Source organism: Triturus cristatus, chromosome 12 (genome assembly GCF_964204655.1).
Source record: "Triturus cristatus chromosome 12, aTriCri1.1, whole genome shotgun sequence".
In the NCBI taxonomy this organism is placed as follows: Eukaryota; Metazoa; Chordata; class Amphibia; order Caudata; family Salamandridae; genus Triturus; species Triturus cristatus.
The window spans coordinates 276,041,489-276,067,467 of record NC_140595.1 but is presented as its reverse complement, the minus strand read 5'-3'; the positions used below and the strand labels follow the sequence as shown (position 1 = coordinate 276,067,467).

At 44.2% G+C, this 25,979-nt stretch overlaps 1 protein-coding gene across 4 annotated transcripts in view; it reads right to left on the bottom strand.

Moving 5' to 3' along the window:
- Nucleotides 1-25,979, bottom strand: part of LOC146775847 (uncharacterized) — a 226,500-nt gene that overhangs the window by 41,580 nt on the left and 158,941 nt on the right. For all 4 annotated transcript variants that reach the window (XM_085637507.1, XM_085637508.1, XM_085637506.1 and 1 more), the window contains one exon: nucleotides 21,540-22,124. In XM_085637507.1, coding sequence (XP_085493633.1) covers nucleotides 21,540-22,124 — 585 coding nt within the window. The remainder of the gene's footprint in view (nucleotides 1-21,539; nucleotides 22,125-25,979) is intronic.

The window sequence follows — 25,979 nt, the reverse complement described above, 5'->3', positions numbered from 1 at the left end:
CTACGAGGCGACTTCGTCCGAAGAGCGGGGCCGACTGAAGACAACAGACCAGGTATCGTTTTCAGCCCGTCGGCCGACGTTAGCGCTTGATGCAAGCAAGCGTCAGGAAGCCATTTAACTGTCAGGGGACCAGCCATAGAGGTCTGGCAGTGGACGGCAGCTCGTGTGAGCATTTGTCCGTGGCCCTCAGGAGGCTTTTGAGTGACGGATACAAGTGGCGGAGTGTTAGGGGGAAGGCGTTCCTCTGCATTGCCGTCACGAATTACCGAATACCTTGGGGATTACAGGTGCCAAAGCGGACGGCGGTAGCTGATCACTACGCCCTACCGTGTTTGGAGGTATCCAAGTTTTGGAGGGAGATTATTGTCCTACATCCGGAGTATATGCTGTAATATACCCCGAGACCGTTCTTTTTTTGTTTGCTCGTCAGGGATTGGTGAACCCGCAACAAGGGGTCTATGGTCCAAGCACATTATCCTGAGTACATCCATTTTTGGGGTCCTGGTTTTCAGTTGGAAAGGGTATGTTAAGTAGAGCTCTACAGTATACTAGGGAGAAGGAGAGCGATATCCACGCTGCCAACTAACGGGGTTCTTTGTGTTCTACAGGGAGAGGGAGGATCAGGAGTGATTCGTTGAAATGCAGGCCTTACGATGAGTACCTTCAGGTGAACAGTCATTTACTTTAGCGAGACTTTATTGAGCGTAGAATGTGATCAAGATATTAACCTGTGTGTCTTGTCTTTTCAGCATCCTTTCCCTGCTGACCCTTCCCTTTCCCTTCCTAAGGGTTTTTCCCCGGATAGGGGTTTTTTCCCTCGCCGTATCCTTCGAACACCCTGTGTCTTTATGTCCTCCAGGGTGTTCGGAAGGTCCGGAGGTGGAGCTTATTGATGCGTCTGGATTCCGCAGAACAAAAACCTGACAGTTCTCTGCTTCCCTCATCCTTTCTGAGAATTTGGTGCAGGTCTTAGCAACCCGTCGCATGGCACCTTGTAGCTAACAGCAGACAGACTGAGTTCTGCGGCTTGCAGTGCGCCATTATGCTCTGATAGATTGACTCAAGTGATGCCACCACCGAAGCCCCTGAGCAGAATTCCCCCCTCCCAAGGGATTCCCCCTCTATGCACGGCAAAACAGAGTAGTGCCAGAGAAGTCCCATTGCCTCCACCTCAGACCTTTCCTTCTGCTGTGCCTTTTTCTTCCTGACTGTGCCTGTACCGTTGAAGCCTGGATCAAAATACGAGGCCCACCATCTCTCATCCAGACTGCTTATATAACTCAGCATGCTGTCCAGCGAGTTCAATCTAGATCACTCCTCCAGCTAACCCCTGGCTCTCCTTATCCAATCAGTCAGTGCGATGCGAGAGTGAAAAGAAATGATCACCTGAGTCGGCATCCACTCACACCTTAGTAAAGGCGCCAGAGGACAATTGCTGAAGTTGTAAGGTGTCCTCAGTTAATTTGCCAACTACATCTGGCTCTATTACCGGGCCCTGAGGTATAGCCTCCCCATTCATAATGTCATGCTCATTTGCCCGTTACAGAAATTGCGAGTCACACCTTCTTTAGTTGTTAGGTCAATTAGTCCATTCAGGCTCTGCATCACTAGTTCCAGTTTTTCCAGAAAAAAGGGCGACTCCATTCCCCCTTCGAAGGAGTTTTGACCTGTCACATTGAGCTCCATGCTCACGGAGGGGGAGGGGGAGAACACACTGGTAGACCAGGAGCTGGGCTATCTAACCACGAGCCTGTAGTTGAGCCTATATTTGAGAGTGAAGGTTGTCTAGGGCTTTTAAAGAAACACACCAAAGCGCCTGCAGAGCCAGTGGTAACTATCGATTTTGCAGACCTTTGGGCCCCTCTCTCCAGGCTCCGTCTCTTTGCCAGCTTTTTCACTGAAGGCTGATCCGAATGTCGAAGGCCTGATTTCATTCTTGTTGCTGCTTCACTACTGCCGTGGGTTTTTGAGCCTCTCGCAGCCTTTGGAGGCATCGCTGACCCCTGCTCCACCCAGTGTCTTGTACTTGTGAATGCCCAGCGAGCTGCTCGGTAGGCCAACCACCTCCAAACACAATACAGCGGGAATGATCCTTTTGCTGTGAAGAACCACACAGCCAGCAAAACGCTACCGAAGCCAATCCCCGCTCTCATCAACCAGAAAAACTGCAGAGGAGCGATTAGCTATACGGTAGGCTTGGTAAGGAGGAGGGCAGAAAAAAAGCTGTCTTCACAGGGCCACCATCTTGCTTTCCCCCCACTTTAAATAATATTGATGACGCACAATTTTATATTCTATTTAAATACAGAACTGCTACAGGGCATGTAAAAAAGGTATTAATGGGACTAAATAAATATAAAAGCTAGATTTGAAGGGAAAAGCTACGGCGGATCCTTGAGTAGAAGTCTTAGTGGAAATAATTGCTCAACAGTTAGGCAATATTGGGATGAAGGACACAGCTTTGTTTACATAATTGTTTGAGAGCGCAAGATCAACAAAAGACAACAAGATCTCAGATATGGAGGCCTGGATGGTGTTTCATAAGTTACACATTAAACTACGGCCAGACAGAAACCATCAAATAGTTAAAGGGTCATCAAGATTAGGGGAACATAGGGCCAAGGCCCTCAGCAGGGAACAGCAGGGCAGACTTTACGATCTGGGAGATAAGGCCGGGAAGCTCATAGCGCGGCTAGACAGAAAGGAATGGGCGAGCCGACTGGTTTATAATAGAGGGTGGCATCTCGATCGCGGAGCCCCAGGAAATAGTGGATAGGTTTGCTGGCAACTTTCAAAAGGTCAACCAATATAACAAGGGGAACCCCTGCAGAAAGGATGTAGGTAGAGACTCAGGGGAAAAGGAGAATCAAAGAGAAAGGAAGGTACTCTACCTATATTTTTCTAAATGTACAGTGTATCATGTCATTGGTGTACTGACACTTAAACTAGACCTATAAAAAAACATGAGTTTCAAGGAACTTTCAGCACATAGTCAAAGAAAGATTTGTTAATATTTTATTTTTTACTTTAGTCAATTTTAGACAAAGGGATTCAAGAAATGACATTTTCAATCATTTGTAGGAATAACATACAATGTCATGAAACAAAACACAAATAACAGTTATAGATAGGTCCCAATCACAATCACGCGCACACAAACTTATACCGGTATCATATCACACCTTAAAAACAAGCATCATACATCTACTCATAAAAATACCACTAGCCAAGTAGGGGTCCAAAACACTGCCTCGTTGATCAATATATAGGCAAAAGCATATGAACATTCAATACTGTGCTAAAGGGTACATGTTCAAATTACAAGAGCTAGGGCTTGAGTGGACCCCGTGGGAGCGCCGACGCGCATTTCGGTGAACGCACCGAAATGCTGGTGCCACCTTCCTCAGGGCAAACAAGGAAATAGTTTTGGCGTTTTTGCTGGGACCTAGCAAAAATGAGAAAGCAAATAAAAAAAACGCAATCCAAATGTGATTCAATAGCATCATTTGTTTTGAACAGAAAACTAAACAGGCTAAGGTCATTGGTCATAAGTGTCAAACATCATAAAAAATTACAATAAATCCAAGTGGAAAAATTATTGAGAAAAACGTAAACACTGGCGAGTCCTATACCCGTAAAGAGATGGTGAATATTATGTACTTAGTGGGTATCAAGTTTCTTATACACAAGGCTACACAAGAGGGGGGGGGGAGGGGAGAGAGTGGGGGGGAGCGGGGGGGTTTAAGAGAGGGAAAAGGGGGCGGGGGAAAGGAATGGAAACGGGGAGAGATGGGTTAAACAAACAAATAGAAGGTTTTTCCGCTCACCTGTGAAAAATCTAGGTGTGGCAAATAAGTCCAAATGAGGACATAGGCGAGATCGCTCTGGTCTCGAGCGAAAACGGACGTCAAATCGTTCACTTAGATAGAGTCTGCTGGGTAAACATACAGATTTCAAGATAGAGGCTCGAACTAGAAAAGAATGACGTAGCCATCTTTCATGCATAGTTAATATGAACAGTAAGGGGCTACTTTTGTATCGTTAACTGCCGGAGGCAGCAATGAGAGACGGAAAGTGAGAGATGGAAAGGAAGGCTCGTAACCTGGGCAATAGCTTCGAAAAGAAAACAAGCACAGAGAGGGAAAACAATCCAGGGCGTGCTAGCGCCAAAAAAGGAACGGATTATACCATCCATTACATGTTTTTCCATCCAAATGCAGTCAGAAAGAATAACAGATTGAGCGAGATAGAAATATCACCTGTAAAGGGAGTTGAAGACTCGCCGTCAGAGTCGAATCTTTTTAATCATAGGTTTTCGGCGGCATAATAGTTAGATTTGGATCCCCGATGAGGCTGGAAAACCAAATGCCAAGTAATAATAAAGAAATAAGGAAATTTGCGAACTTGAGGAGAAACTTAAGCAAACACATAGTGCAGAAGAAGCCAAGAATAAATTGGAAGAAATCCAGATTGAATTTGACTCCTTTAACGAATATCTCCTCAAAAGGAAAACAGAAAAACTGAGAAAGGACATCAGAAATTTCTCCCAAGAACGTGTTTATCCATTCCTCACTGAGAATTTTTACACCAACAACGCAGAAAACACCGCTAACAATACCTATTCATCCTGGGGGCATAAGAGAGTCATCACTTTCTCTGACACCACAGATTCAGATAGTGAGGGACTCTCGTATAGTAACCCACAACATAGACAGGCTACAGACAGAGCGATACCGGAAAATCGTTTTTTAGGCAATCGTCGGGGCAACTTTCGCCCCAGGTATCAGAATCGCTTCCAAAATCAACCTCTGAACTCCCAATTCAGGGGGCAATACCAGGACTCAGCCTTGAATCCACAATACAGAAGCCCATACCAGGAACAAGCTCCTCCTCAGAGATACATTCAAACTCGTCAACGACAGTATTGGAGGACATAAACAGAATTCCTGTCTTCAATTTATCATCCCAATCTATGGACTGCTCGACTGTATCCCTGCTCTATAAAGGCTTATCCTTTGTACCATCTGTTGAAATTAACAAATTTGAACTCCTCAGAGACCTCCACACCTTCTTTCGCAAAGTCAGACTGAGAAAGTACTTTGCTGATAGGAATTCTAATACAGAAATTAACAATTTATCAGGCTTTAAACCACCTTCAACCTTTACACCAGGACTCGATACGGTAGGCATGGAGGTGAGCCTTTTTGAAAAAGCTGTCCTTAACAAGATTCAGAAGGCGATAAATTTTGTTCCAACCCCTGCACACAACATCTCCAAAGAAGAAAATGCAGCTTTCAAATCCCTCAGCAACAACTATGACCTTACGGTCAAACCCTGTGACAAGGGAGGGGGTTTCGTCATTTTCGACAGTAAAAACTACAAAGAAAAAATGTTGGATCTTCTTGGATCCCCAAGACATTATTTAAAAATCACTTCAAACCCAGAACCTAGGGTTAAACGTAGGATTTTATACGAGGTTGAACAAGCAGTCGATAGAGAGGAAATTTGCACCCAAGAAGCACAATTCCTTACCCCTACACACACTAGGATTCCTATTATCTATGGGATTCCCAAGACACACAAAGATCAGGCCAACCCCCCTTTGAGACCCATTGTCTCCACAATTGGCTCCGCCACGGAACCACTATCGAAATATATCGATACATTTTTACAACCTATGGTGGAATCCCTACACTCATACGTGAAGGACACGGGTCACTTTATCTCGAAGTTAGAAGGATTGCAATACAACCCTCAACAGGAAATTCTAGTTACCCTAGATGTTGAATCCTTATACTCTAATATTCCCCAAACTGAAGCCTGCAGCGTTGTGACCAATATTATCGAAAAAGATCAAACTTTACACAATGGCAGATTCCTGACTCGATGTCTGGAAATAGTTCTAGAAGAGAACTTTTTTGAATACGACGGTAGCTACTACCAACAGGTCCAGGGAGTCAGCATGGGGGCAGCCTGTGCCCCCAGTGTTGCCTGCTTGTATATGGGACATTTCGAGCAATGCAACATCTACAATGAAATAGCCCCCTTCTTCGAAAATGTACGCCACTGGTCACGGTACATAGATGATATTTTCTTCATTTGGACCGGTGACCAATTGTCCCTTGATGAATATATCGAATGGATCAACTCAGCTGATGTCAACATTAGATTCACTGCACATACGAGCACAACCAAATTAGAATTCCTTGACGTTTGGGTTGAACATCGGGAATCCACGCTTTGTTTTTCCCTCTATACCAAACCTACAGCCAGGAACACACTCCTCCACTTCGACAGTTTCCACCCGAGGAGTCAAAAGGATGGAATACCTTTCAGCCAATTCCTCTGTTTGCGCAGAAACTGCACTACCATCAATGACTACTTGTTTCATGCTGAAACTATGAAAGACAAATTCATCCAAAGGGGCTACCCCCACAGGATGGTAAGGAGTGCTTTTAAGAGAGCCCGATTCTACAATCGCGACTCCATGTTTCTACCTAAGACACGGAACCAGCCGGATAAACTAGTCTGTGTCACAAAACACTCTGTGATGAACAATAAAATCAGACAAATTGTGAACACACAATGGCACCTGTTAAACCTAGAGCCAGAAACAACTCACATCCCCAGACCCCTTTTTGCATTCCGTAGGAACAAAAATCTGAGAAACTGGATAGTTAGAGCAAAACAACCAGAATCAAGAGGCTGGATACAAAAATCTATCGAGGGGACAGTTCCCATCAATGGCAATCACAGATGTGGCACGTGCCATGCATGCTCTAATGCAATAGTCGGCAACAATATTTGTATCAATGACTACAACATCAACATGAAAGATATGACCAACTGCAGGACATCTAACTGCATTTATGCCATCCAATGCCCATGTCCCCTCACCTATGTAGGCGAGACTGCCAGAGAGGTAAGGATTTGAATAGGTGGGCATAAGTCCAATATCAGACAAACCAAACATGGAGCCCCCTTAGTAGACCATTGGACTGCAATGGGGCATTCTGAAACTGACCTTCGCGGGACGATCTTAGAAAAGATCCGCCAACAAAGAGGCACTGACAGCAATAATGTCCGTAAGAAGCGAGAAGTGTACTGGATTTTTGTCCTCAAATCTAAGGACACGGGACTAAATGAATCCCTTCCATGGGAAAATGCCATTCTTTAAGCCCTAATATTCTTCCAGCTGCCATGTGGCTTCAGATGGCTTAAGATCCTTCTCCCCTTTTTCAGTTATCATGCCCTGAGCTCTCTAGATCACACGTACATTTTAATGTGGGCTTTTTTGATACTGGCAGCTATTATTAAGAACTGCTGTCTATTCCCATAATTTGACCCCCGGGAGTCTATTTAAGTGATACGAATCTTTCCGATTATATCCATTTTTCAGAAGCTATATTTGACACCCCCGCAATCATTCTCCCATTTGGATTTATGACCCTCTTCACATGATGATTAGGTCCTGTTTTTTGGCCCTGTACCTTTGTTTAGATGTATACACTTATTTTATCTATTATTCCGTAGTTTCCGTTGTTTTAGATGAGCCCCCGCCCTTGCGTTTATTTTTGTTTGGATACCTGTTTTCCTAGTTTCCTATTAATACGTCCGTGAGACTTTCCTCCCTCCAAAGCCTCTGACTTGTCCTATTCCTCGGCCCTTTAAATCTGGTCACGCCCTCCCTCCCGCCTTTTTCTTGTTACAACCGTGCATTGGCCTATTTAAACGGCCCTTAAATCAATCCGGGTGTTCACCCGACCGGTCGTTTACTTTGACCCTCCCGTCCCTGAGGACTCTACATCTCTCTCGAAGTCCCGTGCTCTGACGGTGTGCCCTTTCGTGTGACGTGCGCGCTACCAGGTACATCCTTCAGACTCTGTGTTTCCCCCTGACAGTTTTTAGCTGTTTTTCCCTCTGTCTCCTCAGTAATTGGTCTTTATTTATTTAGTCTTTTCAGGCATTCACTTCTTTGCCTCGCTGAAATCCACCGTAGCAACCCGATGTTGCTCCTGCTATTTTTTTCTATCGAAACATAAATCCCCGTTCCCCCAGGTATGGACCCATTACACAACCCACTTAACAGACCTTGTTGAGCTCCTGCCTTGTAATTCAAAATTTCTTTATGTTTTTCTATGTTTATCTTACATTTCTTTATTATTACTTGGCATTTGGTTTTCCAGCGTCATCGGGGATCCAAATCTAACTATTATGCCGCCGAAAACCTATGATTAAAAAGATTCGACTCTGACGGCGAGTCTTCAACTCCCTATACAGGTGATATTTCTATCTCGCTCAATCTGTTATTCTTTCTGACTGCATTTGGATGGAAAAACATGTAATGAATGGTATAATCCGTTCCTTTTTTGGAGCTAGCACGCCCTGGATTGTTTTCCCTCTCTGTGCTTGTTTTCTTTTCGAAGCTATTGCCCAGGTTACGAGCCTTCCTTTCCATCTCTCACTTTCCATCTCTCATTGCTGCCTCCGGCAGTTAACGATACAAAAGTAGCCCCTTACTGTTCATATTAACTATGCATGAAAGATGGCTACGTCATTCTTTTCTAGTTCGAGCCTCTATCTTGAAATCTGTATGTTTACCCAGCAGACTCTATCTAAGTGAACGATTTGACCTCCGTTTTCGCTCGAGACCAGAGCGATCTCGCCTGTGTCCTCATTTGGACTTATTTGCCACACCTAGATTTTTCACAGGTGAGCGGAAAAACGTTCTATTTGTTTGTTTAACCCATCTCTCCCCGCTTCCATTCCTCCCCCCCCACTTTTTCCCTCTCTTAAACCCCCCCGCCCCCCTCCCCCCCCTCCCGTGTGTAGCCTTGTGTATAAGAGACTTGATACCCACTAAGTACATAATATTCACCATCTCTTTACGGGTATAGGACTCGCCAGTGTTTACGTTTTTCTCAATAATTTTTCCACTTGGATTTATTGTAATTTTTTATGATGTTTGACACTTATGACCAATGACCTTAGCCTGTTTAGTTTTCTGTTCAAAACAAATGATGCTATTGAATCACATTTGGATTGCGTTTTTTTGATTTGCTTTCTCATTTTTGCTAGGTCCCAGCAAAAACGCCAAAACTATTTCCTTGTTCGCCCTGAGGAAGGTGGCACCAGCATTTCGGTGCGTTCACCGAAACGCGCGTCGGCGCTCCCACGGGGTCCACTCAAGCCCTAGCTCTTGTAATTTGAACATGTACCCTTTAGCACAGTATTGAATGTTCATATGCTTTTGCCTATATATTGATCAACGAGGCAGTGTTTTGGACCCCTACTTGGCTAGTGGTATTTTTATGAGTAGATGTATGATGCTTGTTTTTAAGGTGTGATATGATACCGGTATAAGTTTGTGTGCGCGTTATTGTGATTGGGACCTATCTATAACTGTTATTTGTGTTTTGTTTCATGACATTGTATGTTATTCCTACAAATTATTGAAAATTTCATTTCTTGAATCCCTTTGTCTAAAATTGACTAAAGTAAAAAATAAAATATTAACAAATCTTTCTTTGACTATGTGCTGAAAGTTTCTTGAAACTCATGTTTTTTATAGGTCTAGTTTAAGTGTCAGTATACCAATGACATGATACACTGTACATTTAGAAAAATATAGGTAGAGTACCTTCTTTTCTCTTTGATTAACTTTCAAAAGGTCTACACGTCAGTGAACTTCCACACAGAAGCAGACTCTCAGGACTTACTGCGGGATATTAAGCTCCCCTGTCTCTCCCTGGAAGATCGAGACTTTATGGATAGCCCTATCACGGCCGACGAGATTGCGCAAGCGATCCGCTCCTTAAATTCCGGGAAGGCTCTGGGCCGAAACGGACTCCCCATTGAACGTTACAAACTTAAGCGGGACAAACTTGCCCCCTATCTGAAAGCCATGTTTGAAGAATCTAGGGAAGCGGGATTGCTCCCCCAGGAGCAGAGAATAGCTACCATTGTCACTATACATAAGGAAGGGAAGGCTAAAACAAACTGTGCCTCGTATAGGCCCATCTCTCTTCTAAATGCAGAACCTAAGATACTAGCCAAACTGTTAGCTAACCGCCTGGTGAAAGTAATCAGTGGCCTTGTACATCTGGATCAATCTGGTTTTATGCCCCATAGAAATACAGCCCTCATCCTACGTAGGGTTCACATGGTTGTGGATAGAGCACACACCCTTCGGGAACCAGCTGTGATCGTGTCACTAGACGCGACCATGGCCTTCGATACAATTGATTGGCCCTATTTGTGGGCAGTTTTAGCGAAGTTAGGATTCGGCCCGAAATATATCCACTGGGTGCGTCTTTTATATTCCGAACCACTGGCTCAAGTGGTGGTAAACAACAAAGTCTCGGCCACTTTTTCGCTTAGTCGGGGAACTCGTCAGGGTTGCCCACTGTCCCCCCTCCTTTTCTCATTGGCCTTAGAACCCTTTGCTGCTTGGATCCGTTGGGATCCAATGGGCTGCGGTGGTCCCCCGGATGGGAGGACCGCATATCTTTATACGCAGATGACATCCTACTCTATTTAGCCTCTCTTAAGAAATCTCTTACGGTAGTGCTAGACATCTTCACAATCTTCGGCAGATTCTCTGGACTCTCCATCAACTGGGGAAAATCCCTACTATTTTGAGCGGGGACCCCCCCTGTTTCACCCCGGGGCTATCAAATACAAATCAACACGGCCGGATTTAAATATTTGGGAATCTTTATCTCACTTGACCCTTTGGTCAGTTATGCCCAAAATCTTCTTCCCCCTCTTCAAAGACTCAAAAGTTACATTGCAAGTTGGAAGACTATTTCCCTCCTGGGCAGGGCCGCCCTATTCAAAATGATGGCCTTACCACGATTCCTCTATGCCCTACAAAACACCTTAGATCTAGTTCCAGCTCATTACTTTAGGGAGATCGAGGGCCTGCAGAGGGACTTACTATGGGATGGTAGACCCCGAATTGCCCTTAACAAACTAACGTTAAACTGGTACGACGGAGGCATCAGCCTCCCAGATATCAGGAAATATTATTGGGCATCCCAACTGGCGGCCATCAATCATTGTACGTATGGTTGTGCGGACGACCCGGGCTACGCTATGGATAGGTGGCTCCTTCCGGGGGGGCACCTACAGCAGAGCTTTGTATTCCCGACCTAAAAGATTTGTGTTAACAGGCCCCACGAAACATTCCATTCAAATTTGGCATAACGCCACAACTCACTTGGCTGGAGACATAAATTGACTTTGGCCACCCCTCTTTGGGACTCTGAGAAGTTAGGCGATCTGTGGAAAATGAAGAGCTTCGATAGGTGGGATCTGATCGGCATCTCGGCTGTCAAGGATATATGGGGAAAAGAAGGGGTCAAGTCCTTCAGTACGCTCCAGAGCGAATATGAGCTGGCAGATACCGAGTACTTTCGTTATGCTCAGGTCTCACACTCACTCCACTCTTTGCTGCCTAAGGGTTCCGATCCCCCGGAGACCTCTCCCCTGGAAGACAGAGTTTTAGACGGCCACCTTCCCGACAAAACAATCTCATTAATATATAAAAAGTTAATTAACCACATGGCAGACCCTCTACGGACACTGCGGGATAAGTGGACACAGGATGGGATAGAACTAGACGATGAGGATTGGCAAGCTGCAGTATCCTCCCCCTAAAGAGGTGGCTATTCCGGCACACTTGCGACTGGTTCAGCTTAAAATCCTTCATAGGATCTACATAACTGGGCTCCGGTTAATGCACATGGGATGGTCTGACACAGGCGAATGCAAAAGGGGTTGCGGCCTCACCGGAACATTCATGCACACCATCTGGGAATGCGCACATATTAGCTCCTACTGGCTCCAAATACATGACAAAATTAATGAGGTGCTACGTGTCTCTCTCTGCCTGGAGGCTAGAGGATGTATTTTGAATATTTGGGAGCCCACAGACTTGAACACTTCTCAAACGCAATGGGTCACACTGGGGTTCATGTTGACCAAACGAAACATCGCTCAACTGTGGGGGGCAGCGCAACCACCCACTCTGGAAGCCTGGGAGAAGAACCTTGATTGGTGTATGTTTAGAGAAAAAACTGTATATTTGGCAAGGGGGTGTCCTAGGAAATGGTCCCGTATCTGGAATCCGTGGAATGTATATAGAGGGGAAATCTGTGTACCGCCTCGAAGTATTGAGCATGATGACCCTATATCCCCATGATGTTCCTCTCTATGATGAAGTCAATGTATCCATCCACCCATGCGTACTGTACTGTGTAACCTGTACGACCCTCTGCACTGTACTGTTTTGCCAATGTGTATTTCAATAAAAAGATTTAAAAAAAAAAAAAAGATTAGGGGAACAAATGGGAAAAGGAGAGACTGGTAATGCAGATTCCCTCAATAATTTTCAAATAAATATGAAGGCTTTACCCTAAATACTTTTCTAATAAAGATGAAGGTTTTTAGGTGAATGCACATTTTATGCATTTAAATAGCAGTCATTAAGTGGTTTACGTAACAAATTATTAGGGAATGGCCTACAGGAAAAAACTGCTTTGGAAGAGCATTTGAGGGTAACAAGATTAATGTATATAACAAAGTGAGATAGCAGGTATACCAATATGAAAACAGGTAAATAAATCTTATGGTAGTAATGTAAAGTTGCATATAAAAATATATCATCAAACATATAATAAATACATTAAAATATTATGAAAGATGTCTAGGTACTACACTTGATCCAAACAGCATGTTTTATTGGGGTCAATTTATTTTCATTGGCATGGCATAAACAAACAGATAAGAATAATTAATATTCTGGAATACACTCACCCAAAAAAAGAGCGATGGGTTTAGTTTCAATGTTACTGGAGTGCATCCAGAGGGCTGCTTCATACCTCAGGAAAACCAGTACTGGGTGAAGCGGAGACGCAAGGAGAGTAATAAGAAAAGTATGAATTCAACTATGTATGGTTTTCCACCTAGGTTCACCATGGGTATTCACCTACCCTCTCAGGCATGAACACAAGCACACTGAGGCAGATACCAAGAAGTGCCATAACAGACAAGAAAGGGGCAAATCTCAGGGCCCCTGTAACTATGTGACTTTGCAGCCATGTTGATTTTCACAAAATTATTGATTTGCCACATTTATCACACAATCTATCATCGGCTGCATAATCTGCAGATTTGAACAAAAAATGTGTTTTTAGCTCGGATCAAAATTAATAATAATGCTGCCACAAGTGTTTATGCGCAGTGGAATTCCTTTCAAAAAGGCTGACGGCTCACCTTTCTGTTGCTTATTTCTGTATGTGTAACAATCCAAAAATAATAAGGTAGTACTAAAACAAAATGTGCTTCATTATGCACTATAGTTTGTCTCCTCCTGCTGAATGATTTATTTAGTCAACTCTACTGCATAATTTGGTCCTCGACTGCCTCATAATTCCTGTGGCCCTGGTACTATGCAAGGAAAATTAGTTTTATAGATTAGTCATGTCATTCTCTATGCTACATAACACAGACGTGTTACAAGAAGACACTAGGCTAAGACAAATATTGGTGGAATATAGCCACGTACATACCAGAAATTGTAAGTAAATAAATCACATCACAGATCTTTACAATGAACTACATTGCCCATCAAATCAAATCAAGCTTTATTCGATTACTTTAAAAATAATCATAAAAGCACATAAAAGTGATCAGTGTATACATTACATTTCGTCCCAGAATATTTGTAGATCACATCTGAGAAGTGTATACAATCATAAATGTAATTGTAGTCAGGAAAAATTCAAATAGATACATGTTCACCCATACAGTGATTTTATAACAATATGGATTTCCTACATTTAAATTTTTTTTTTTTAAACTGTAAAATAGAAATAATAACAAACGTGTTCTCTAGCAATTGTAGGTTCAATAATGCTGGCCTACATTGTCTAAGCCCGAGGGACCTTAGAAGAGGGAGAATCCATCTCTTTCGTTGACCATTATAAAATTTGCCAAAAAAAGAATATGTGCAATGTTGACTGAGGGGATGTATTGTGTCACACGGGCAATTACTCATAGATCTGGACCAATCATTTAACTCGGTTAAGCTAATTGATCTATGGATTATACTTAATCTGAGGCGCACCTGCAAGAATCTATCGTAGCCTCCTGTAACAATCCTCAGGTAGGGCTGAATACTAGTTGACGTCAAAGATAAGATAATGCGCCTGGACAGTAGGTTTAGTCAGATTAGAACTATTTCTTCTAGCTTCAAGCAGGAGGAGACAGTTGTTTTTAAGATCTTTTTTAGGTCTCGCCTACGCAGCAGAGGCCTTTAGCCAGACCCTCCAGGATTTCGCGATTTATCGGCACTTTTGTAAAAATGCCACGATTTTTACAAAAGTGCCCGCGTAATCGGCACTTTTGTAAAAATGCCGCAATTTTTACAAAAGTGACCTAATCCCGTAGTTGATGATGTTTTGCCCCCACAGGCAGAGGCGCAACTAGAGCCAAATTTCTTGGGGGGGGGGGGGGGGGGGGGGATTGGGGGAATTAAGAAAAAAATTCGGGGGGGGGCTGAATCTTTAAGCAATAGGCAAAGTGGAGCTGCAGGGGCTCTTAGTAGGGGTGAAACAGTGAGGCCTCATTAACATGCAAATGGTCTTTTAAAGACCTGTGAAGTGCTAGGGTGCGGCTGTGTGTGTGTCCGGGAAGCTGTCCGGGCTGCCACACACGACATATTAGCTTGTTACAAATTGAGGCAAATGTGAGAGGATTTTTTACAAATATTCTTCCCTTCTGCAAATCAGGAAGTTAGCTTTAGGATGTGGGAAGAAACCAGAATCATTTTGCGCTTTAAAATAAATGGGCAGTGGTAGGATTTCAAAAGGTTTGCATACTAATAAAGTCAGTTATTTTTCTCACAGTGGACCTTCTCGGACCTGCTCAAAGGGCCATGACCTGTCCACGAAAGCGGTGTCTAGCCACCCTCAGACTTTAAGGCGAGAAAAGGGTTACGGATGTGCCAAACACCGGTCCCGCAATGTGTCAAAAGGGGTGATCACTGCTACCAACCTATACTAAAGCAAATGGAGAATTGCATTTCCAAAGGATAACAGCCTTCACCTGTGGGCTGCTTCCTCTGTTCTATATTCCAGGTTGCCTATTCAAAGTGGAATACTCTGCTAAAAGGCTTTCCATTGATTTAAGGCTGAAAATGAATGATTATGAGTAAAATAAAGTGCCGCAACAATGCCGCTAAATTTCCATATTTGTGCCGCCAAATTTCCATATTTGTGCTGCTAAATTTGCGAATCCATGCCACTATATCCTGGGGGGTCTGTTTAGCCGTCGTACAGCTCTTTTTCCAAGCACATACTTGTGCTTGTGGCGGCATACAGCTTGCGGGAGTGAGCAGCGGCTCGCCACAAGCACGAGTGTGTGCTTTGATAAAGAGCAAACAGCTGCTGCTTAGCGCGCGCGTGCACTCCCCCACCCCTCCCACTTGTTTACTTCTTCAAGGCTCAAGCCCGCCCAGCTGCAAGAGTTGTCTCCTGTGTGTGCTCGCGTGCACACGCCCCACCCCTCCCACTTGTTTACTTCTTGAAGCCTCAAGGCTCAATCCCGCCCAGCTGCAAAAGTTGTCTCCTGTACCGATATTCCATTTAGCAACATATATAATTGTGCTATGTGCTGCGAAATGGTTTACGCAAAATAATTAACTACAGAAATATACTTAAACAGCAAGTTATTAAGCCTTCTTTTCCAGGACCAAATAGCTCAGTGTGTTTTAAAATGCACTGTTTCCCGGAAAATGACCCTCCAGGCTGTGTATTGTTCCAGTCCAGAACAGTAAAGGGAGTGCCCACGGGTAATTCTGACTAGGATCTAAAGATGCCTGTGCCCACATTCTTCGAAAGAGTATCCCAACACCCCTTCCTCTCACCCCCCTTTCCCACCCGAAGTTTGGTTTTAGGTGCGCATCTGCTGACTTTAATTCCATTAGGGAATTAAAACGCAGCTGCTTTGCAACATGTAACACCTTAAAAATGTAAACATTTCTTCTATGGCATCTTAGAGCTGAGATGCTGCTCGACCGTGACTTAGCAAGGTGGGCTCCGAGTGGTGTCTCTTCTCCGATCCTCTGGTTCAACTCCACCCTGCTTTAACTCTTCTCCGGTCGCATTTCTTTCTCCACCCTTCCCTTCCTTCTCCCCCTCATCTCTGCTCTCCGCTCCCCTTTAACGGGCTTCCTTTTCGTCCACCCCTTTCTTTCCCTCTTATCTTCGTTTCCCTTTTCAATACCCGCACCACTCCTCTTGCCTGCAGGGCCTTAATTAAGGCAGTTTAGGTGTTAGTGGTGTCTTCCGGGAGGTTGTGCCGTGGGCGTGACCGAGGAACAAACCAGCCCTGGGAGAGGAAGCAGACGGGCAGACTTTTGGCAACTGCAAAATATTAAACTGTTGCATGGCTAATAGAATTTTGTTGCTCTACTTACAGTGAGCCTATTCTCTACATAATGGCACATTCTTGATGCTCATTTGGCTTTTCCTCCTTCACGGTGGCCCATATTTACATGCATTGAGCTTGATATGGTGAATTTTAATTCTTCCTTATTTATGGCCCACAATTAATGCATATTGATTTCACTTCCTCAATGATTAGTGGACCTACTTATTGTGAAGCGATTTCTACATGCAGTGATTCTCACATGGCGCTTTTTTACTTGTGGAATCCACGATCCCTTAGTGGATCCTCCGAGCAACTACCTGGGTGGCTCATCCCTGGCACCTTTCATTTTTGCGTACTTCCTACCTCTGGGTGAGACCCTACGCCATTTCCTGGACCTGTACACACACGTGCTTCCTCCACCCTCCCTCTCTCTTCCTCCACCCTCTCTCTCTACCTCTCTTCCTCCATCCTCTCTCTCTCTACCTCTCTCTCTACCTCTCTCTCTGCCTCTCTCTCTACCTCTATCTCTCTCTACCTCTACCTCTCTCTCTACCTCTACCTACCTCTATCTACCTCTCTCTACTTCTCTACCCCTCTCTCTACATACCTCTCTCTCTCTCTCTACACACCTCTCTCTCTCTCTCTCTCTCTACACCTCTCTCTCTCTCTCTCTCTCTCTCTCTCTACACACCTCTCTCTCTCTCTACACACCTCTCTCTCTCTCTACACACCTCTCTCTCTCTCTCTCTCTCTCTACACACCTCTCTCTCTCTCTCTCTACACACCTCTCTCTCTCTCTCTCTACACACCTCTCTCTCTCTCTCTCTCTACACACCTCTCTCTCTCTCTCTCTCTCTCTACGCACCCTCTCTCTCTCTCTCTCTACACACCTCTCTCTCTCTACACACCTCTCTCTCTCTCTACACACCTCTCTCTCTCTCTACACACCTCTCTCTCTACACACACCTCTCTCTCTACACACACCTCTCTCTCTACACACACCTCTCTCTCTACACACACCTCTCTACCTCTAAGTGGCAGCCAGAGCCTGATAGCACTGCTTGTCCTTTTAATAATATAAAAAAAAACATTGGCATAGCCAATAGGTCTCGCCTTTCGGGCCATTTAAATGTGTTTAACCATGCAACAGTTAATGTTGCTGCACCAAGGATATTGTGCTGCATAACTAAATACTTATAAGGTCCCAAAAGCGAGACCTATTGGCTATGCCAATGCTTGTTATCTATAGTGTGCAAGGAGTTTGGGTCAGTATAGTATTCAGGGTGGCCTAGACTATGTGTAAAATGTTTTATGTAGTTTAGCCACTTAATCACAGATCTTTACAATGAACTACATCGCCTATCATCATCACCTATGCTTAAAGAAAAAAACAATCATACATGATTATCTACTGATACATTAGTTCAAAAGAATAAATTAATTAGTTGAGTTCAGAAGACATAATATTCCTGCAGTCCTCGCAGGTCTTGTAGCAAGTAATTCCAATGCTCTGCCCCCCATTCCCCTCACACATACCAATAAGCATAGAATCGATAATCTTACCAGGCAGAATGAACTGATCAAAATATCACTGAAGCAATGAAGGGATCAGCCCCACCAGGGATCAAGTATGTATTCAACTATTACACTTAGAGCCGCTGAAAGTATGCAAAAATGGAGGGCCATATTATGTAGCAGGGTTGACTCCATTACAGATTAAAAAACAGACAAAGTATGCGGCATAACGTGGTTGATTCTGAGGAAGTATTACTTGTAATTTTAGCAAACATGCCAACTACCTAGGCAAAGGTTTCACCTCAATCATACCAGTTTAAAACAAATACAGCACTCAGAATCTGAAAGCTGATCAGTCATCTTTTGAAAATGTGTGCCACTGTACAGCACCACCTGTTTTTTGGTCCGTTTGGGCAGTTTATGCAAGAAACAAAAACATTTTATTGAATTCTGCAATTTATGGTAATGGTGGATTATGTGACCAGTACAGTAAAGTCATGATTAATAGGAAAACTCAGCAGGATCTCAAAATGACAGTGCTTGTGCTTATATCTGAGAAAGGAGTGAGTCTTACATGAATCACCTCCACCTTTAAGGCCAAAGAAGCCAATGGAGTGATCCTACTGATGTAATATGATCATGAAATTCAGGTCTGCTATCAGTCTGAATTCTGGAAGGTCCTGGGGCTGGTGATCAGCCTAGCTGTGGAGAATCATCTGCAGTTGGTTATATGTAAGAATCTACCATGCCTCAAAAGCGTGTAGGACGATTGACCTTCGCTTGAACTACATCAGAAGTTAAATGGAAAGATGTTGCTATAAGAGAGGTCAAGACCTGAAGGACATGTCCTCACTCAACAAGAGGCTCAAATTACAATTATTATTCACTGGGAATTGTATTTGCCGTAACAAATCCAGGGGGTTGGTGCCTGTACTCAGCTGAGACACTCTTTAACCCCGAAGACATCAGTGCTTTAGCAAGATTCACGTGTGCTAGAAAGGGGTTTCGCTTTGAAGTTGTTTACCAGCGCTAACGGGAAGGTGTGTCATAGAAAGACGCCACAAGAGAGATGCCTTCTCCTCATCATGTTCTTCTACCCCCCCTATTCCACCAGAAATGATCAAATGCATTTGTATTCTCCCCTGTGACATTTATTTGCTGCTCTGAGCAGTTTTCCAGGTCCAGGTCATTAGTATAACTAATAAACCCTAAAAGGGACTCTTTTATTCAGGAAAGTCAGGCTTTCTATAGTCATACTTTACGATTCCCCTCCACTCACCCATCAGATGACAACGCAATGCCTTTTTACAAGAAGAGATTGCAGTGGATGTTTCACCACACTTACCAAAACATATACCACAAAACTCCTGTTAGCTGTAGGGCTTGACACCTATTGATAAAGGCTACTGAGGGACAGCAGCAACTATCGACTGCTTGCTCTTTATTTATAAATACTTTTCTTCTTGAAAAGAAGGAAAAAACTACCTCACTAAGCCATCTACATGTGCACAACCACAGAGTTGATGTAGCTCTCTCTGGCAAGCACTTCATAAGACAGAAAATGTCACCTATGGAAATAGCTGCAGCCATCAAAATAGAAAGGCATGTTCAAGTACACTCACACAGTTTTAATTCTAGCAATAACATATCTAGATGATTGAAGCATGCTGGGTTTCTGTTGCAGTAACCCCACACTTAACCAAGAAAACAGATTTCCACAACCAAAGAAGAAAAATGAAAGAAGACGCCCAGCAGAGGACACTGGGGAGAAGATCCGACTTGGCCCCAGCCCTACCGGCCCGTCTGCAGTTTCCAGGGATCCTGCACCAAAAGTCCTGTTGTCCTGCAGCCAGCAACGTCTAGAACCCCTGAAAGGACTGACTGCCTTGAACAAAGACCGGATCTCCTGTGAACAGCAGCTCTGTTCAAAAGAAACAGCCCAAAAAAACGACGCCTGGGATCACTACTGCACCCAACTCCAATGGCCCGAGTCGCCCACTGGTCCCAGCGAGAGGCCCCAGCACTCCAGAGTCCGAGTCCACCGTGGGTTGACTCCTCCAGGACTCCCCGACGTCGCATGCAGCCTCTGCACGGAGACCCCCCCAACCACGAGTGGCTCGGTAAAGTGAAGTCCGACCTCAAAAGACACCCTTGCATCCAGACGCCCTGCAGAGGAGAACCTGAGGTGCACCTATGTACCCGAGCCCTCCAACTTACCTGCCCAGCTATTGCTTTCTCCCGGAAGTCTTCCTGGACCAAGCCTGCAGCCAAAATCCAAAACCGGCAACTCTCATTGAAATCAACAGGCCACCTGATGCCAAAACAGAACCCTGCACCCAGCTGCCCCTGTTCCACTGCGGGTGTACTTTTGGTGCTAACTCAGATCCCCCTTTACCCTGAGCCTAACACCAGGAGCTTTGCTCCCATAACCTTGTGGCCTGCTCGTGAGCAGCCACCAACCCGAGGTCCCGTATTTCCCCATTGGATAACAATGGGCCTCAGCACTCTGCACCCGGCCGCCCTCGTGCTGCTGAGGGTGCTTTGAGAGTGCATGCTTGACCCTGGGGAAACCCTGGTTTTAACTGCAGAAAAATAATTCCCATACCTAAGTACTTACCATGGAGTTGGTTTTGTATGAGAACTTGAAAAACTGCAAATATCTAAAAATTGCTTTTCTTACCTTTCCTCTAGGAAGTGTCCCAGTGTGATTTCTACGCATATCACACTGAGTAGAAAAAGTAATCCATAAAGTTATCAAAAGTAATCTAACAGTAATTTCAACTGTATTCACAGCATTTACAAACCTGTAACAAAGTCATTTTCATTCAGTTTACTTGTATTGTTCAACCTGCCTTGAAAAGTACTATTTACACTTACCTGTGCCAGGCCTGCTTGGTTCTAGAAAATAAATATAACTAAATAATATTTTTATAGAAACAAAATCGGTCTGAGTTGAGTCTTTGAGTGTGTGACATCATTTGCTGCCTGAGTGTGTACATCAAATGCTTAATACTACCCTCTGATAAAGCCTTACTGCTCACCTACACTACCACAAATAGAGAGTAAGGTGCTATCTACTTTTACTTCTGCCTACCTTTGGGGTTCCACTGGACTCTGTGCACACTATACCTCGTTTTGGTATAGTATATACAGAGCCAACTTCCTACAATGATGTCTTAAGGTACATACCTATGAACCTAGTTGGCATTACTCTTATATTTCGTCCCCTGATTTATTTGCATATAAATGTAGACTTATGTGCTTCGTCATCCACTTTGTCTCTTGATTGCAGAAGATTTGTAATACTGTAAGCCAAAGGTTGCCCTTAGGCTTCCTTTACTCCTTACAGTAGCCTTTCTTAACCTTGGCTGAGAGCCCAAGTGGTGTGCCTCGGACCCTCAACATGCAGGATCACGTGTAAACATGTGAAATAGAAAACTCAGTGATTCTTTCTCTGCTAGGATACCTTAAATATTTATCAGAAACTTCACAACTACTTGAGAAAATTCAAACGCAAATGTATTCCTCATATTTAAACTGCTGTAAATTATTTGTATTTGAGCCCATGAATTTAGAGTTGGTCTTACCCTCCTCATTCTCACTAAAGTCCTCTTCGTTCATTTCAAAAGCATTCTCCTCATCTTCATCTTCATCCTCCTCATCACAGGTCCAGGATTTCTCAGAACTTCGGTCTGACCAGCTATTGTTCTCCTCATCTTCTTCATCATCATCATTGAATGTGTACTTCACCTGTGTACTCTGTTCTCTGAGCTGGTACTTGCGTTTTGAAGTCTCATCAGGCTCAGGTGAACTAAATCGCTTTCTGCATGGTCGCTGGCGATGTGGGTATGCTGGAAAAATGCTGGATTCTTGTTCCTTGAATGTTGGTTGAAGTTGCTCTGCTGCAGAGTAAGTCTGAGTCTTTGCTAAGGCTGGGTTAATCTTTTGAGAAATTTTAGAGTGGAATGTTTTGGCAAGACTGTACCAATCTGAGTGAAACGGTGATAGAGCTGCGGACGACTGCAATGCTGGGGAAGGCTTTGACTGTATTGTTGGCAGATGCAAGGATGGTGGCTGTGACACAGATCGTATTGGTGCTTGAGGTTTCTCAGGGACATAACTATCAGCGCCACCAGGAAACTGACTGTGATCAGAAAGTTGTTGACGTTCACCTAGAAACAGAAACATGCACATTTAGTCATAAAGATTAGGCATAACGGTGAATAGAAGCAGACACAATGTGAAATGCACGATCGCCCTGCTGAAAATAGAGAATTTTCAGACCAGCTAGTGCAGCCTGAAGAGGTGGGGTGCCAAGCATATAAGACAGCCTTCAAAAGAGGACTATTTTCATGTACTGCCCGTTTCATTTAGCTGTTATTTTTAAGGAATATTCAAACTAATGCCATTTTTACTGTTTTTTCATACATTTTTAGGACCGCCATCACTTGTAATAAGGTATTCCAATTTTGGGCGGAAACAGCTGCTTACAATCAAATCGGGATTATGATGATTGTGGTTATACCCCATCAAACCTGCTGAAATGAGTACTGAAGGAACACTTGGAATGTGGTAAAAATGAGCAGAAATAAATGTACCTAAAAAGAGGTCAGTTTTTATTTCTAATTCCAAATGCAAAACTTGTAACATTGAGCTAATACCACACCAAGGAATTAGGAAGCAAGATGAGGAATTCCAGGTATAATATTACTTTACGAATTTCAGGTCATCTTAGAATGAGGGGGCATTAGTAGGATGTTTTGATTGAAACTTAAAGACGCTCTTAGATAGCTGAAGTGAATCTTCTGCATTAGTAAAACATGCTTATTGTAAGTTACAATTGTTATCAACACCCACAGGATGGTGAGCCATAAAAAGTTACGGTTCAGCAGAAGTACCTAGTGGCAGAAGGAAAATGTTACTTACCCAGTAAGCATCTGTTCTTGGCATGTAGAGCTGTAGATTCACCTGCTTTACATACTCCTGCCATCTAGTGTTGGGTCCGGATGTTGGCACTTTGTTTTTCTTCAAAGAAGTCTTTCCAGTCACGAGGTAGGTGACTCCTCCTTTCGGTGACAGTGTGCATGGGCATCAACTTCATTGTTAGATTATTTTCCCGCAGAGGGTGAGAATGGAGGTAGTAAAGGTAGAATAGAGATGTCCATGCGTATGTATGTAAGATAAGACATAAAACTGCATACCCGGGGGAGGCGGGTGGGCAAATGTGAATCTACAGCTATACATGCAAAGAACAGATGCTTACTGGGTAAGTAACATTTTCCATTCGAGACATGTGAGCTGTAGATCACATGCTTTGCATAGACTATACGGATGGATTTAACCCAGATCTCTTGACTGGGGGAGAATGTCTGCATTGTCAGCATTCCGTCCATCATTTGTTTGTTGTAACGCTTTTCGCCCTAAGTGGGATGGGTATTCCCAGACGTGGGACCCGTGCTCACTACGCCACTGGAGTCAAGCTATCCTGGCTGATGACGGCTGATAGCCAGAAACCGGTCCTAGGATGCTTGATTCCGGTCCAGGGAAGACATGGCTTGGCAGTTCGGGCTGGACTGTTCCCATGAGGCACAGGGTCAAGACTGATTTGCATATGGCCATGTCTAAACTGGGGTGGTGTAGTGGGCAAAAGAACGATGGATTTAACCCAGATCTCTTGACTGGGGGAGAATGTCTGCATTGTCAGCATTCCGTCCATCATTTGTTTGTTGTAACGCTTTTCGCCCTAAGTGGGATGGGTATTCCCAGACGTGGGACCCGTGCTCACTACGCCACTGGAGTCAAGCTATCCTGGCTGATGACGGCTGATAGCCAGAAACCGGTCCTAGGATGCTTGATTCCGGTCCAGGGAAGACATGGCTTGGCAGTTCGGGCTGGACTGTTCCCATGAGGCACAGGGTCAAGACTGATTTGCATATGGCCATGTCTAAACTGGGGTGGTGTAGTGGGCAAAAGAACGATGGATTTAACCCAGATCTCTTGACTGGGGGAGAATGTCTGCATTGTCAGCATTCCGTCCATCATTTGTTTGTTGTAACGCTTTTCGCCCTAAGTGGGATGGGTATTCCCAGACGTGGGACCCGTGCTCACTACGCCACTGGAGTCAAGCTATCCTGGCTGATGACGGCTGATAGCCAGAAACCGGTCCTAGGATGCTTGATTCCGGTCCAGGGAAGACATGGCTTGGCAGTTCGGGCTGGACTGTTCCCATGAGGCACAGGGTCAAGACTGATTTGCATATGGCCATGTCTAAACTGGGGTGGTGTAGTGGGCAAAAGAACGATGGATTTAACCCAGATCTCTTGACTGGGGGAGAATGTCTGCATTGTCAGCATTCCGTCCATCATTTGTTTGTTGTAACGCTTTTCGCCCTAAGTGGGATGGGTATTCCCAGACGTGGGACCCGTGCTCACTACGCCACTGGAGTCAAGCTATCCTGGCTGATGACGGCTGATAGCCAGAAACCGGTCCTAGGATGCTTGATTCCGGTCCAGGGAAGACATGGCTTGGCAGTTCGGGCTGGACTGTTCCCATGAGGCACAGGGTCAAGACTGATTTGCATATGGCCATGTCTAAACTGGGGTGGTGTAGTGGGCAAAAGAACGATGGATTTAACCCAGATCTCTTGACTGGGGGAGAATGTCTGCATTGTCAGCATTCCGTCCATCATTTGTTTGTTGTAATTGCATAGACTATACAGCAGTATTCTCCCAAAGCGGTGGCTAACCTGCAGCTGTTGCAGTTGTTTGAAATTGTGTTTTAAGTACTGCCTGGCCTACATTAGCTTGTTGCCTCGCTAACACATCTACACAATGGTGTGTTTGGAGAATGTGTGCTGTGTAGACCATGTTGCTGCCTTACAGATGTCAACTAAGGGAAAATTCCCTAGAAAGGCCATAGTAGCCCCTATTTCGCGGGTGGAATGAGCTCTAGGAGGTACTGTCGAGGTTCTCTTCACTTTTGTATAACACGGTTGGATACATTTCACAATCCAACTTGCAATGCCCGATTTAGAAATGGAATTGCCTTTGTGTGATGGCGAAAAGGCAATAGAAAGCTGTTTCGTTTTACGAAAATCTTTTGTTCTTTCTACATAATATAGTAGAGCTCTCTAACGTCCAGTGTATGTAGAGCTCGTTCTGCTACAGAATCAGGTTGAGAAAAGAATACACGTAACTCAACTGATTGATTGATGTGAAAAGCCAAAACTACTTTAAGTAGAAATTTGGGAATGGTTTAAAGAACCACTTTGTCTTCGTGAAGTTGAAAGATAGTTAGTGCCTGGAGCTACCCAACTCTCCTTAAGGAAGTGATTGCAATAAGAAAAACAACTTTCCATGAGAGGAATTGTAATTGACACCTGTGCATTGGCTCAAAAGGTGGAACCATTAGCCTTGTAAGGACTATGTTCAGGTTCCATATTGGTGCAGGTGGCACTCTTGGTGGTATTACTCTCTTTAGTCATTCCATAAAGGCTCTAATAAGTGGTACTCTGAAAAGAGACGAATGTTGCCTATTTTGTACGTACGCAGCTATTGCAGCGAGATGTAAGCGGATGGATGTGTAAGCTAGTCCAGTCTGCTGCAAGTGTAACAAATAACAAATAATATTTTGTATGGAAGTATCTAAAGGATTGATATTGTTATTATTGCAATATATGACAAATTGGTTCCATTTAGCTGCAGAACTGCTAATGGAATGAGTGGGAGAGGCGGAAAAGCGTAGGCAAATCTCCCTAACCAGTTCTATGGGGCATTGCCTTTGGAGTGCAGGTATAGGTACCTGGAGTCGAAGCTTGGGCAATTTGCGTTTTCGGCTGTGGCAAACAGGTCTATTTGAGGAAATCCCCATTGTTGAAAGTATGGGAGGAGAACTTGAAGGTGAAGTTTCCACTCGTGGATTTGTTGCCTCTGCCTGCTGAGAAGGTCGGCAATCTGATTGTTCACTCCTGGAAGGTGTTCTCCTAGGAGATACATTGTGTGATGTTTGGCCCATTTCCAAATGGTCTG